General features: G+C 39.7%; 1 protein-coding gene across 3 annotated transcripts in view; it reads left to right on the top strand.

Moving 5' to 3' along the window:
• AFG1L (AFG1 like ATPase) overlaps positions 1 to 16,545 on the top strand; it is a 150,078-nt gene that overhangs the window by 106,016 nt on the left and 27,517 nt on the right. For all 3 annotated transcript variants that reach the window (XM_050951407.1, XM_050951406.1, XM_050951405.1), the window contains 3 exons: positions 4,333 to 4,415; positions 11,891 to 11,961; positions 12,218 to 12,318. In XM_050951407.1, the coding sequence (XP_050807364.1) occupies positions 4,333 to 4,415; positions 11,891 to 11,961; positions 12,218 to 12,318 (255 nt within the window). The remainder of the gene's footprint in view (positions 1 to 4,332; positions 4,416 to 11,890; positions 11,962 to 12,217; positions 12,319 to 16,545) is intronic.

Raw genomic sequence — 16,545 nt, 5'->3', positions numbered from 1 at the left:
TTTATTATTTGTATTATTAACTTGTTTGGTGGTAGCACCTCGATGCCCCACTGTGCTAGGTTGGTACTATACACACACACATGAGGAAAAAATGGTTTCTGCCCTAAAGATCTTACAATCTAATTAACAGCAATCCTGTTTCAGAGAAAGCTTTCCTATGAGCATGTTGCCAGCTAGATTGTAAACTCTTTAGTGCAAGGGCCATCTTTTTGTTATTTGTATACAATGCCTAGCAAAATGGGCCTTGGGGCCTCCTTAAGCTTCCTCAGTTTTAAAAAGAAGAGGATAAGTCAGTGGCAGACATGCAGACACTGGGGACCACAGAGAAAGATAAGGCGATTTTGTTGCAGCTGAACTCTTTTGGGAACGCGATCATCTACGACCAGCTGTTGAAGCACCTCGCTGAGTATAGCATCACTCTGGCAAGCAGTGGCAGCGCGAGACTGACTTTAAGGTCCAATTCAATTAATTTTGGGACAATAATAAGCATGCCTGGGCCAGGGATACAAAGAGCACTATGAAACAGGACTATGATTGAATGTTCTAGTTACTCTGCTTTGAAGATGAAAAAACCAGGACTGTTAGAAAGGCAGAGTAGATTTAAGCAGGACAACAAAGAACTTATGATGAACTATATCTGCCATGACAGGGAAACAAGGTGTGAGCACCAGCCATTACAAAGAGAAGTATTTAATAAATACCAAAAGGCTTCTAAAGAGGAAGACATTATGTCTGTTCCAGTAACTGATCCTTAGACCTGTGTTTGTACCAATTGCTCAGTATAACACAATGCTCCATATCGGACTGCTCCTGCGCTCCAATCTCCCTAAATCCGTTCTGTGGTTCTTCACCCCTGCACAAAAACAGGACAAAGAAAAAGGAAACCCACAAGATGTATATTTCCTATCCCTGAAATATACATATTCTGTTGCCCTTCTGGTTAAAGTTACCCTAGTTCAATATTGCAGCTAGTCTGCATGTTTGTGTTTCTAATACAGATATTTTTCAGAACAGATTTTGTGTGATCCTATACCAATCATTTTATATTTGCTATCAATATAGCAATTCACTTCTCCAACTTTTTCACTTCTAAAAAGATTTCTAACCTATGAACAAAAGGAGGCGATGCAGACATACAGCAAAAGAGTTAACCAACCACAAATAGAGCACAACAAAGGTACTTCCTAGCTGTTGTTGATAATATTTATATTCACAATTCTCAGTTCCATAAACTCCTTCACTGTACAGATTAAATCATTGGGACTCATGTCTTCTTCACAATGGTAAACTCCCTATCAGCCAAACAAGCTATGAATTATAGTAGCAACAAATGCTAACATACTTCTGCCAACCTCAGTAGTGTTGCCCCTTTTTGACCCGTGCAGTATTCAAATTTTGGGGCCCTGTGGGTGTTCCAGATGGGAATAGAAGTAGGTGGTAGGTATTTTTATAATGCAGGGTTTTTTATTTACAAAGAATGTACAAAGTCCTGTGTCTCTGAATGCAGAAGGAATCTCATAGCAGGAAGCAGCTTCTTTTATTCAAGAACATTCTTTTCAGCCTGCACCCCGACACAAAAAACACTTCCTAAGTCAGCCATCGTGTTTTCAGCTCCTCCTTCAGGCTGTCTTTTAGTTTTCTGGGTGTTCTCTCCCCACCTCTGCCACTCACCTGCACATATCTGATCATAATACCCAGCCAAACCTAGTGCTAGTTTCTGGACAGACTCTGTTAGGCTTTGTTTTAGATGTGGGCCCTTATCTGCCTTCAATGGGGAATTCATTCACACATCAGTTTGAAGGAGGTTTAAACGCAGCCCATAAGGTTTCACCCTGCTCATAATAGTAGTCTCCGTAATCGGTCCCCATTCCTCACCAGCAAAGTGAAAGTATGCAGAGCATCTTCCTTAGCGAATAGAACCATTGGTAGTTGAACTAGTGAGATACACCATTGTAAGTACCTACAGTGCAGTGTTACCAAACTAGCTGTGGTGTTTCAGGTGCACTTTGCCTCTTAGCCATACTGCAACTATTCTGTACCATTGCAGTTGCGCTACCCTCTGGGTACCTATCCCACAACTCCCTGAAGTAGTGGAGGATTTTGAAAAGCCTAAAAGCCCAAAGGGATTGTGGGAAATGAGATCAAACTCCCACAGTCTCCTGCAGAATTCCAAGAAACCCACATAATTTCCAGAGAAAAGAAACCAGTGAAAAGCATTATCAGAGACCCAAAACTGATCTAGGTGACCTCAGAGCACTGATAACTCTTGCCAAAATTTGTTTCTCTGGCTGACAAAGAAAATTACATTCTGTTTGATCCATTTCTGTTAAACTAGAAAGCTCTAGTGAGTGAAATGCTGAGTAGGCCTTCCTGACAAAGAAAAGCAGAATACACCAGCCTTGCTGTTAAATTCTGGGGCTCTGCTACTTTGCCTTACCTACTAGTAGATACAGATGATGCTAAGGGGAAGTTCAAACATCCCTTACTTGCTTGTTCATGCTGCTGCCTATCTCCGAAGCATATTTTTTGCAATTACAATGTTACTCTGTTTTTTATTTTTGTGGCCATTTAATCTGTTAGGTTTGTTGCTGTTTTGGTTTTGGGGAGTGGGGTTGTTTTTGTTTTCCTTCCCAGGCATTTTTAATAATTCTCTTTCCTAGCATTTTGTGCTTTTAAGGTGGCCTTTTCACTTTTTTCCTTTACTCTAATGCCTTCTAAAAGGAGGAAGAAGACTAAATCAAAATATACAGCTGATCCATTTAGATCAGGGGTAGGCAACCTATGGCACACGTGCCGAAGACGGCACGTGAGCTGATTTTTAGTGGCACTTATACTGCCCAGGTCCTGACCACTGGTCTGGGGGGCTCTGCATTTTAATTTAATTTTAAATAAAGCTTCTTAAACATTTAAAAAACCTTATTTACTTTACATACAACAATAGTTTAGTTATATATTGTAGACTTCTAGAAAGAGACCTTCTAAAAACATTCAAATGTATTACTGGCACACGAAACCTTAAATTAGAGTGAATAAACGAAGACTCGGCTCACCACTTGTGAAAGGTTGCCGACCGCTGGTTTAGATCTACAGAATCTTCAGCAATATCCAAGGAAAAATTTAAGTGATATCAAGACTCCCTATCATCACATTCCCCTCCTGTGAACTTTTTTTTAAAATCAGTAATTCCTAGGAAAGCAGCACAGAAAGAGACCATGTTCCTAGATTAATAGTGAAGGTAGTTCTAAGGTTTCCTTAACCTATTCTTTCTGCAATCTAGTCATTATAGACTAGATTTGACACTTGTGAATTGTATTAGTTAACTGCTTAAAGTAAAATAATTTTGATCAATGGTCAGACCTAGTTGAACAGTCATAGACAAACTTTGATGAAAAGATTCTCAAAAACAAAGTATGAAATCTTTAACAAAAGTGTTAAAGATAATCTGTTAATACAGAGGAAAGCTGAGATCCACTACAATTCCATGGAGTTTGGTACTGTATGGATCTGTGGAATTCAGGGTGATATTAATAGTGTTCCGCTTCCTGAAAAAAAATTCTGCTTTATTGTTTCAATTATCTTGTTGATTCAGGTTTATCTGTCCAGATGTTTCCCTTGAAGACCTTTCTTCTCTTGAGGCTCCTGTTGTTGTGGTTGCAGGTTGTACAGTGCCCAAATGTGTTTTAGGCACTTAGCAAAAAACTCAAAAAACTCAATCCCCTCATCCCCAGAAACCTGGTCCCTGCCAAAGGGTGAAATGCTGGCCTCGCTGAAGTTAATGGGGTGGGGGTGGTGGGTTGCTATTGAATTCTATGGAGCCAGGATTTCACCAAAAGTGAAACCTGGTACTGTTGGTTCTGTGCTTTCTGCCTGAACAGTTATTATGACAATAGATTCAGTGAGCGATCATGAATACATTATGGTTCAAGTATGGAAATGGAAAGGTTATAATAGTTTATTAAAAATAAAAATATATGTTCCTTATTATGAGTTACATCAGTTGGGCATGAAGAAAATAATTGGTCTAGGGAGAGCATTTTAATCTTTGTGTTCTGTGCTTCAGTCTTTTTCCCAACAAAACTTAAATTAGTTGATGATTTTAAAAACTTTATTTCTTCTACAGTCAAGTTAAAGAATTTTTATAATCTTGGTTGCACTAAAAAAATATAAAGATTGCTACAAATTAGAAGTAGTTGTAGGGTACGTCTTTGTTTCCAGAGTATGATTGACTGTGTTGTGTTTGTATGGTTTTAGTATTTTAGGTTTATTTTTATAACCTGCATTCCCTAATGCCAGAACTGAGGAAAGTAATCATGCTATCTTTTGTTTCTGTAGAAATACTGCAACACAATCCGACTTGATTCTGGAATAGATTATAGGAAACGGGTTCTTCCTGCAGCAGGGAAACTTTACTACCTGTAAGTTGATCTATTGTGGGATTTTTGCTCCCTCCCCCCGTTTTTTTTCTTTATAGCCAATAACTTCTCACTCAGTGGGAGAGGGAAAATGTATAATACAATTAGCAGAGTGTGACTTTTTTTTTTTCTTTTTTTGCCTTCTGATCCATTTTGTATTGCGGACTGCCTTCCATTATGCCATAATGTTAACTTCATTAGACTACATTTTCAGTTTCCACACTAGCTTCATTTATAATGTGCAACTGAATCAAAACTAATTAGATTTTTGGGGAGGTGTGGTGTTTGGAGAACTGAAGTGACAGATGGTTAGAAAGTAATGAATATCCTCTTGTAGGAGAGTGTACAATTCACTTATAATAGAAGAACATCCGTATTGTATTAAAGTAATTAAGTATTTATAGAAATCTTCTGACAAGGATTCATTTAATGTTGGGTATTCCTATTTGTGGGTATAAAAAAAGTCTTATTTTGACAGATGATCTGTTTGTATTTACCATGATGAATTTACTTTAGCATTTGCTCTGTATTTGAACATGATAAAAATATTTAAATGATACACAATACAGCCATAAGTACAAGTGGATGCGTCTGCCTGACAGAAACATCTTCTCTGTGAGTTAAAATGTTGGATCACCTTTGCATCATAGACTTTTGTCTTAGCCAACTTTCTTTTAAGGCAAGTCTATCATTAGGTCAATGGCAGCCAGAGTGGTACAGACAAATTTATTTGTAATATCTTCTTGCCTGTGGTGTAATTACAATGTAGCAGCAAAGTATGTTTCCAGTAACAAAGGTTTATGAGAACCTTCAGGGGCTTCAACCTGGGAGACAGACATCTTGAAATTAAATATCCCTGTACCACATAATAAAATTAAAGAGTTACAGTTGTTCCTCTAGATATAGAAAGAACTAGTTAGTAAATTACAACAGTGAAATTACTCTTGAGTATTAATTTTATTTAAAAAACATTGTAGTGGAAGAGAATTTAAATACTAGTATGTTTTTCCTTTTTTTCTAAATACATGGAGTTGGACTGCTTTTCTTTATTACTGGAATTATTAAGTCAAAATTGTACTTATTTAAGCCTCAATCCTTCAAAGATTTAGGCACCTCTTAACTTTATCCCTGTGAGTAGTCTCACAGACGTCGTGCGTGTGTAAATCTTTGCAGGATCTGGGCTTTATACTTAATGAACAAACATTTGATGAATCCGTAATGGTGCTGTGCTGTACCCTATTGGAGCCCAGAAGTCAAAATCCAGCTTTTATTCAAAGGCTGTGACTGTGGATCTGGCATACTTAGCCTCTGTGGGAAGGAGTTTGGAAGCAAGTTGCCAAATACCACCTGGAGAAAGTGAAATCATGCTCCAGACAACTGTCCAGTTCCAGTTCTTTTACTCAGGGCTTTTCTATATTCCCTTAGAAATACAGACTGTAAACAGTCATAATCACCCAGCAGAGTTTCATTCTTGTCCCCAGGTCTTCACAGCCTCTCCCCACCCCCTCTCCATATGATCCTTGCTTCCTGCACCTATTTCCTTCTCAAGTCTTTTGTCCAAGAGGCACGCGAGGCCCTGACACTGAATCTGTCTTGTTTGCTTCCGCACCTAAGAGGCAGAAAGGTTTATGTGGTTTGCTGTAAGCCAAATGTTTAAGACCAAGCATGTGACCTGCAATTACAGCTCCCAGTTTAAAGGACCATAACTGGGACATACACATCTGCCCCAAAGCTTAATGCCCCATACATTGTGCTTCATGATACTAGTTTCAGAACTTATGACCAGTGAAGTGATAGTGATGGAGACTGAAGGTAGTCCCATCCAGCTCTCTGTCACTAAAACAATGCTGGTTGCCTCCTAAGTGCACAAGATGGTGCAGTGGTTTTAAAATTGTGGATTGCGATCCAGTACTATTGTGGGTCGCAGAATGTAAGGCACTGGTTGGCTCTGGTCAGCACCATCGACCAGGCCATTAAAAGTCCTGTTGATGGTGCTGCCAGGCTAAGGCAGGCTAGTCCCTACCTGTTCAGACACTGCGCTGCACCCCGGAAGCAGCCACCAGCAGGTCCGGCTCCTAGGCGGAGGGGCGGGGGTGCCCACTGGACTCCGTGCGCTGCCCCTGCCCTGAGCACTGGCTTCACACTCCCATTGGCCAGGAAATGGCCAATAGGAGCTGGGGGACAGTGCCTGCAGGCAAGAGCTGCACGGGAACTGCTAGCACACCTCTGCCTAGGAGCTGGACCTGCTGCTGGTCGGTTCTGGGGCAAAACATGGTCCATGGTGCTAGGATAGGCAGGAAGCCTGCCTCTGCACCACTGACCGGGAGCTGCCCGAGGTAAGCCTGTGCTCCAACCCCATGCCCCAATCCTCTGCCCCAGCCCTGAGCCCCTCCAAACCCAGAGCCCTTTCCTGCACCTCAAACCCCTCTGCCCCAGTCCAGATCCTGCACCCAGAGCCCTGACCCCCTCCCACAAACCAGGCCCCTGTCTCAGCCCAGAGCCCCCTCTCACACCCTGAACCCCTCATTCCTGGCCCCACCCTGCAGCCCTCACCCCTGCACTCCAACCCTCTGCCCCAGCCTTGAGCCTCTCCTACACCCCAAGCCCCTCATCCCCAGCTCCATTGAGTCGCAGGCATCAACAATTTTCTTCAGCTTGGATCACCAGAAAAAAAGTTTGAAAACCACTGAGATAGTGTAATGTGAAGCAAAAAAAAATAGTAGAATCCTTGCAACTCCAACAGAGGGATGCCTCCCTTTCCCACCATCTCCATAGGATACACCTTTCCATTTCATGCACGAGGACCTTCAGTCTGTGTAGAGCCAGCATCGACATTTTTTGTCAGATCTCTGAAATATTTTGCTGCCAACTCTCCCATGCTCCTCCTTCTGCCCACCACCCATCCCCCCCATTGACTGATTCTTGTCCACCATGCTCGCACCCTGCTGTCTATTAATAAGTATGATTAGCATAACTTTAATTTTGATAAATAAACAGGGTATGTGTGTGTCCTGAAAAATGGAAATGTCTTGTGCTTAGAATGGAGGTCAGATTTTTGTGGGGGGAGCAGGAGGAAACGTAGTAGTAATCTTCCAAGCTCTTCCTACAAAATAAGTACCACTCATTTGAAATACCAGAATAAGACACCACCCTCAGTAATAGTATCATCCTACTGAATACTAGAAGCTTCCTTTTTTTTTTAATGAGGGGAGTGGCTGTGTCTTCTAATTATTAATGGGGAGCGGCTGTGTCTTCTAATGGTACAGACATTTGGAGTTGAGGGACCTTCTTTTGCAAGAAGAGGGATACTATAAAGAAAGATCAGGTTTATCGTTCTGTAATTTACAAAACATGCAGAGCTGCAATTCCTTTTCAAGGTTTCATATAGAAAAATGTGACTTAAGTGCTACCTGAAAACGTTTTAAAAGTTAAATAGTGACGAGTATACCACTGAAAGCTTCATACATCACATAGATGATGAATATTGATTTAATAATTTTATACCAACCATAGAAACAATTTAGTATTAAAATATTTGCTATAGTTTAGGGCTGTTGATTAATCACAGTTAACTCACACAATTAACTCAAAAAAAGTAATTGCGATTAAAAAAATTAATCACGATTAATTGCAGTTTTAATCACACTGTTAAATAGTTTCTCCTCCCTTGGTTTTCACACCTCAACTGCTAGAACAGGGCCTCATCCTCCCTGATTGAACTAACCTCGTTATCTCTAGCTTGCTTCTTGCTTGCACATATATACCTGCCCCTGGAAATTTCCACTACATGCATCCGACAAAGTGGGTATTCACCCATGAAAGCTCATGCTCCAAAACGTCTGTTAGTCTATAAGGTGCCACAGAATTCTTTGCTGCTTTTACAGATCCAGACTAACACAGCTACCCCTCTGATACTGTTAAACAATAGAATACAAATTGAAATTTATTAAGTATTTTGGATATTTTTCTACATTTTCATATAGTATTCTTTGTTGTAATTGAAATCAGTGTATATTATTTTTATTACAAATATTTGCACTGTAAAAATTATAAACTAAAGAAATAGTATTTTTCAGCTCACCTCATACAAGTACTGTAGTGCAGTCTCTTTATCATGAAAATGCAATGTTCAAATGTAGATTTCTTTTTGTTACATAACTGCACTCAAAAACAAAACAATGTAAAACTTCAGAGCCTACTAGTCCACTCAGTCACTACTTCTTGATCAGCCAATCGCTAAGACAAACAAGTTTGTTTACATTTACAGGAGATAACACTGCCCGCTTCTTTTTTACAATGTCACCAAAAAGTGAGAACAAGCATTTGCATGACACTTTTGTAGCTGGCATTGGATGATATTTACATGCCAGATATGCTAAACATTCATATACCCCTTCATGCTTCGGCCACCATTCCAGAGGACATGCTTCCATGCTGATGAAGCTCATTAAAAAAAATGCATTAATTAAATTTATGACTGAACTCGTTGGGGGAGAATTGTATGTCCCCTACTCTGTTTTCCCTGCTTTCTGCCATATATTTCATGTTATAGCAGTCTCAGGTGATGACCCAGCACATGTTCATTTTAAGAACGCTAACTGCAGAATTGACAAAATGCAACGAAGGTACCAATGTGAGATTTCTAAAGATAGCTACAGCACTCTACCCCAGGTTTAAGAATCTGAAGTGCCTTCCAAAATTTGAGAGGGACGAGATGTGGAGCATGCTTTCAGGAAAGTCTTAAAAAAACAAAACTCCAGTGTGGAAACTACAGAACCCAAACCACCAAAAAAGAAAATCAACCTTCTGCTGGTGGCATCTGACTCAGATAATGAAAATGAACATATGTGGGTCCGCAGTGCGTTGGATTGTTATCAAGCAGAACCCATCATCAGCATGGACCCATGTCCTCTGGAATGGTGGTTGAAACATCAAGGGATATATGAACCTTTAGTGCATCTGGCATATAAATATCTTGGGATGCCAGCTACAACAGTACCATGAGAAAACCTGTTCTCACTTTCAGGTGACATTATAAACCAGAAGCGGGCAGCATTATATCCTTCAAATGTAAACAAATTTGTTTGTCTGTGTGATTGGCTGAACAAGAAGTAGGACTGAGTGGACTTGCAGGCGCTAAAATTTTACATTGTTTAATATTTGAGTGCAGGGTATTTTTAACATAATTCTACATTTTAAGTTCAACTTTCATGATACAGAGATTGCAATAGAGTACTTGTATTAGGTGAATTGAAAAATACTATTTCTTTTTTTTTACAGTGCAAATATTTGTAATAAAAAATAAATATAAAGTGAGCACTGTACACTTTGTATTCTGTGTTGTAATTGAAATCAATATATTTGAAAATGTAGAAAACATCCAAAAATATTTAAGTAATGGTATTCTATTATTGTTTAACAGTGCAATTAATCGCACAATTAATCACAAGCATTTTTTAATCATGCGACTAATTGTGATTAATTTTTTTTAATCACTTGACATCCCTACTACAATTACATTTCTATTGGTTCAAGCAGGGTTTACCCATGACCAACTACTGCAATGTTAAACGCAGCTAGTCCCTGTCTACAGTGGCTGCAAAACTGTGTTTAACATGAAACATGACTCCTCTAGGTGTGCTCTGACACAATTCAATTTTCTAGTAAAGGCAATCATTAGGACTCCTACATAATATGCATATAGTGTTATCACTTAGAATTATTTTATAAAACACAATCCTCTTCTTCCTTCATAATCTACGTAGTCTATTATTTTAAATATGTAAAGAAATGTGGCTAAAACTGTTTTCCACTCCTCTTCTAACAGACTCTGCATATAATAATCAAAGTGATGAGAGTGATGATTGAAGTAAACTTGCTTGGTCTCACTCTCAGCTTCCAAAACAAATCTTCTCAGGACTTGTATGGAATTTTAGGGATGAAATATCCACCTAAAAAAACTGTAGTCATGCACTTCCTGCTGATTGTAGCCCTCAAGTCAAATATTTGTCATAATTTTTAATATTCTTAACCCTTTTCTGGTTTGTTTCTGATAGAACTGCTTCCTTCCTAATGTCATTTCATTGCAAAAAAGTGCCACAGAAATAATACTATTAATGAGAGATTCTAATATGAATTAAAGAAAGTTATACTGATGCGCCAACACAACTTTCCATTTAGAAGATTTGGTTTTTAAAAGCGTTACTCTTTGAAATGGCACTTGCAGAAGGTGTCACTGAAAAATAATATAACATTCCTAGCACTTCAGACTGACTTTTTACTTCATGGTGCAGTTTTGTTTCCCCCCAACCACCCACCTCTGCCCCAGAAATGCTGGACAACTTTGTGTTGTAAACCTACAAGATTATTTGTAGTTAAATTTCCTCTTGGAAATTAACTCAGTTGATTTTAATTAGTTTCAATGTTAATCGTAGTTAAAGTGTTTATGGCATAGTAAACGAGAGAATAATAGTATGACATGATAGATCATCATTTGTCAATTAAGAAAGGCCTACAACTATGCTACCAATGAAACTTAATTGCGTCTTATACCTTCTTAAAGGTGAACTGCCACACCAATAGTAAATTCACTGACACATCAATGAATTTGGATGAAGTATTGTATGCTTAAGTTTTGCTTGATGATATACAATAGTTTTTTGTTACTGTTACCAGTTTTCATACTCTGTTTTTCAAGGAGAAGTGTCAATAATATGCTCACTCAAGTGAGAAAAAAGGCCACAGAAACTATGACACTTATAAATTTGGACTCTGTAAACCATATAGTGTCTTCTAATTAGAACAGAAAATATTCTATGATTGTACAGATTTCTTAATACTCGTGGTGGCCACCAGATAATCAAAAAGTTTATTTGTGTGCTCCACAAGGAAATTTTGTGTGAAGTTTTGCTGTTTATAGCTGATCTTTCCCGAATAATGGAAGAAATCTGATACATTTATTGATATGTTGATTGATCAGATTGGTATTTCAAAGGTGATACTTTAACTCGAAAATGTTTGATGAGCACAGTCAGTTTGACTTGATTTTTTTTAAAAAGTCATTTCAATATTTAATTTCAGAATGTCTCAGAGATTTCAAAGGATACATCTTCAGATGCTTGACTGCTTTGCCTTGCCTTGTCTATTTGCTCTTATTTTGCATGCAGGATAGAGCCGGAAGCCTTTCTTTCTCATTGTGTACACATAGTGTTAATGGATTTGCTTTGCCAGTATTGCCTCATTACTGGAAACAGCTCAAAACACAGAAGTCTTTCAGTGTATGCAAATAAGGTAGAATCATCTACCTGAGAGTTAATATTCTCTGCTTTTAAGTGTATTCTAAATCTAATGTTTGTATTTAGAGCATAACATCCTGTTCTCTGTTTTTTATGGGCAAAAAGCTAAGCAGGCTCAGGCAGCTGTTTGATGTTGGCTTCAAGTGTTATTAATTTCATATTCTATTATTCTTTTCACTGTAGCACAAGTGAAGCTGATGTGGAGGCTGTCATGGATAAGTTGTTTGATGAGCTGGCTCAGAAACAAAATGATTGTACGTAAGTTAATTTCTCTTGAAAGAGAATACATTTAGAACACAATGCCCAATCTCCACTGACCAATTAATAAGTTCCATTGCTGTATATGGGTTGATGCCACACTCAAGTGGCAGTCATTGTATCAGCATTTTGTCTAATTTATGTGTTGAATCATGTGCTATTATTCATCAAGCTATGCATTTCCTATCTGTAAGAGATGAATTTTATAGTAATTATCCAGACAAGATTGAGTCTTTGTTCATGTTCCCATAGTAACTAGACCAAGGATTCTAAAAGTGCAAGGCAGAGAGCTGAAGCTGAATAAAGCTTGTGGAACCATTGCAGACTTCACATTTGAAGAGCTATGTGACAGAGTGAGTACCCAGTCAAATCTAGATCAGTTTAACACTGAGTCTTTTCACAGTTGTTGGGTGGTTTTTTTTTAAAGTTGGTATTTTCCCAACCCCAGGTAGCCCAAAGACGGTTTTTAAAACTTACAAAAAAAGATGTGAATTCAAAAGAAAAAAAGAGTGAACTCCTATGAAGAGCAGTAAATGTTTCCTTATGGATAATGGTGCAATAATAATCTCTTGAAGGCAATCTAGAATATAATTAAAAATCTAAATAGAATTATGTGGCTGGGATAATTAGTTTTATTGCTTGAATATTAAAACTCAAAACACGTCCACGTGTAAACAAAATTATAATGTTGTTTTTAAAATTTTGAGTAAACTTGATGCTCATTCAAGTGAGGGTTTGATGACACTGCAAAGCATAAGACAGGTGCTGTGCAAGCTTCTCCACACAACTATCAGTGCACATTTCTATCATTGCCTGCTATTCAGTTCTGCACCTCTTCTGAGCAAAGATTTCCAGTGATGATGAATAGTGCCAAGTTTTCTGCTAGTTATGTGATGTAGTCTTAAGTTAAATATGTTCCATGAAGCCCTTGTTCAGACATGACCTAACACAGGTTTGACAATAGGTCTCCAGAGGTAAAAGTCTAGTGCAGTGATAATTTGTCAGCTGGCCTCTAAAATTATAACATTAGCCAGTTACATAACTGTGATAGCACTGCCTATTATTAGTGATACCAAACACTTGTTGTTATAAGACCCTGTTTTCAGGTGTTTATAACTATGGCAAACTTTAACCATTTGGGTTGAAATTTCCCATGTTGGGTGTTTGCTTCAAGCTGAACTAGAACATTTCAGACAAAATGGTTCAGTCGTTTCTGAGAACAAGGCCAGGGAAAAATGGGTTATTTTGCCCATATTGAAAATGGAGACCTTTTCTGTTAAATGCTGTTGTGCCCCCAGGCTGTGGAGCAGGAACATGACATTTGGCAGGGGGGTTGTCTTTATGTCAGGGATGTACTTTTTGCTAACCCGGTGAAAATCCACCTGAATTTGACCAAGTTATAAACCTTTGAAAAATCACAGTTCACACATGCTCAGTAGAGACTTGCTAGAGCTTAACAACTGAAATCTCTGAACTTCCTTACTGAGCATGCTCCATCCCCTCATAGCGCTGACTAGACTGTATGTGAGCCATCCCCACAGAGCAACTGAGCACACTCCTGCCCAGAGAGGCCCAGAGGCTCAGAAGGACCTTCCCTGTAAGAGTTGCTCCCAGCTGCTCTAAGCCTGAGTGGGAACAGGCATTGGAAGTGAGAGCAGGGAACCTGTATCTCCTGTGCTCTCAATCGCTCCCCTGCTGGCACCCAGGCAGCCAGGTGGAGGAAGCCATCTGATTTGAATACATGGGGGGGAAAGCCAGACCAGTATGGGAGGGAAAGGCGTAGATTGAGACAAGGAGTCTGGGATTGGAGAAGAGGAGAGAAACTGACTGGAAGTTGGAATTGGGAAAGCTGGAGCTGGCTGGACAAGAAGGCTCAGACCCAGGAGAAAGGAGGCTGGGACTAGGAGCCAGTGAAGGAAATCAGAGGAGGAGAGACTGAGAGCAGTTGGCTGGGGTGCAGAACACAAAGATTGGACAAGGAACTGGGGGAGGAGCAACAAGAAGACTGAGATTGGCTGGGCAAGGAGACTGGAACTAGGAACTAGTTCCAGGAATTGGGCAGTGGGGGAGGAGAGACAGATTTGGCAAGGAGCTGGGGTGTGATGGGAAAACTGGGACTGGCTAGACAAGGAGATTGGGACAAGGAGCAAGATGGATCAGATGAGGAATGGTATGGAGGTGGGAACTGGTTGGGTAAGGAGACTGGGACTGAGGAGAGAAATTGACACTCAGTGAGCGTGAAGGAGGAGATTTGAATGGCTGGGCAAGGAATTGCAGAATACAGAATTGGATATCCCACAAGCATCCTTGCTCAGAGATGGAATCTGTCTCCCTTCCCCCCAATCACCATATGACTACCTGAGTCTTAATGAGCCTGCTTCTAAACTATTTTTAAGTCCTAGATGGGACTGACTGGGAAAAGAAATTTAAAGGGGTTGTGGCTCTTTCTGGGTGACTGCTTCATACAGGAACTGAACCAGCAAGAACAAAGGGACCAGGTATCCCAAAACCAAACCCTCTCACATTAAAAAAAAAAGGCTAAAGGAGGAGCTGGGGAGCAGGGAGGGTGGTGGCAACTCATGAACTCTTCTAATAGTATCGGTAGGAGAGATCTCCCAAGGCAGTGATGAGTTGTTAGAGAACCATCGTTACAAATAAAAATGGGTGATGTGTTATGTAATTGTCTGCTTTTGGGATAGAGGAGGTGCAGAAGAATTTCTGGAACTCTTGTGCTTTACTCAAAAGACTTTCACTCACTGACCTGATGCTTTCGGCACTCCCAACCAAGGGAAAAATAATGCCTGGCCTAGACTTACATAACTTCTCACTGACGCTGTGCAGTCTTTCCCAGAGTGAAACATTTTGGGGGCTGAAGGAAAACGGGGAGTTGTGCAACAAATTGACCTTCAGCCTAAAAAGATTGGCCTGCCCAGAGCCAGCATTCATGGTCTTCTGGGATTTCTACATTCCAGAAGTTGTAGATAGATGTGACACATTCTCAGGGACTCAGAGTCACCTTGTTACCTCCCTGCCTCTGGTGAGAGGAAGATTTGCATGTGCTTGACTGGATGTCAGCTCCCTGACCCCACCAGCCCATTAACCACCCAAACAATCTCCACAGGGTCCTGCCAGCCCTTTCTTTGTCTTGCAGGTTAGCAACAGGCGCACCCCAGCCCCTGGCCCCCTCTGAAAGCACTCCCTTTTAGTATCCAGCCCCTGTCACTCGATACCCACAGGAATTACCAGTTTTCTTGTCCCCAAGAGAACAATATACATATAACTTGGCTGGTACAACTCCAGATCAAGTCCTTTATAACATCACAGCACTGAGATATAGTTATAGTGAAAACAATCGCAAGGTTATTATCAAAGGCTAATATTTAAAAGATAGTGAACAAGGATAATGGAAAGAGAAATGGTTACATATAAAGCAAAAGTAAAACATGCTTCTTCGAAACTAAACTTAGCTTAGCAGTCTGACCTTTTGTCTAAATAAGTTTATTGCACCCTTAAGCCTTTTTCAATGCATTCAGCCAAATCTTTATTGAGATCCTGTTTTCATGAGTGTAAACACACTGTCCATTTACTTCCTCAGTGCAAGATAACAAAATGTCCTTGCTTCTCCTTACATTACCCAGAACTCATTGTTTCTTCTCCAGAGTCAGGATGAGTCCTGGGGTTCCTTTCTTGGTGTGCTGGCTCCAAGTTGTTTTCACATACTGGTGTTGACTCCACATGCAAAACAGACTTCCATCGTGGTGGTTTACGATGCTTAATCTACATGTGAATCTAGGCAACAGGTGAATGTACATCCCTTTGTCTGACAAAACCTGTTTGTCAACCATGCCTGGGACACAGACTGTAAAACATATTTTCAGTACATATACACAACTCCTTAAATATCCTTACAATCATCTTGCAATGATTGAGGATCTACATGACTTACACTTGTAATAGACACTTCACATGGCCTATTTATTACACACCTCACATGACCTAAATACTATGGAAGCAGTGTGTTAGGTGTAGTCAGTTTGTCAAGCTGATAGGAGTTGCTGTTATAGAACATTGAACCCTTTGCCAGCTGGTACCAAAGGGTCCTTGTGTCACAATATACTGTGCTGGACCCAACCCTGTTTCTTCTCTAATTTTGTAGTATGAACTAATTATATTTTTTAAAAATCAAATTGCCCTCTTGATATTTTTATATAACCAAACTTCCCTATCTTTCTTCTGTGTCAGGATGACACAGCTTACTCAAATATATGAAAAGTAACATGTCATCATACTACTGTTTAATTATTCAGGTTGTTTGTGTTATGACACAAATTATTGGATGAAACATAGTAATAAGATTTGCAAAACCTGCCAGCTCTGGTTTGATCCATCCCAGCAAACCAAAAGCATTAGATTTCAGAGACTGTGATTCACTCCTATCTGACAAAACCAGAATCAAAATGTGAAGCCAGACAACTTTACCTTAAATCCACTGGTTTCAATCCCAGAAGGATCTCTTATGATTATCTAGTCTGGCCTCCTGAATTACACAGCCCATAAACTTCACTCAGAACTCCTGAATC

The sequence above is a fragment of the Gopherus flavomarginatus genome, chromosome 4 (assembly GCF_025201925.1).
Source record: "Gopherus flavomarginatus isolate rGopFla2 chromosome 4, rGopFla2.mat.asm, whole genome shotgun sequence".
NCBI classification, from domain to species: Eukaryota; Metazoa; Chordata; order Testudines; family Testudinidae; genus Gopherus; species Gopherus flavomarginatus.
This window is presented reverse-complemented; position numbering and strand designations above follow the sequence as displayed.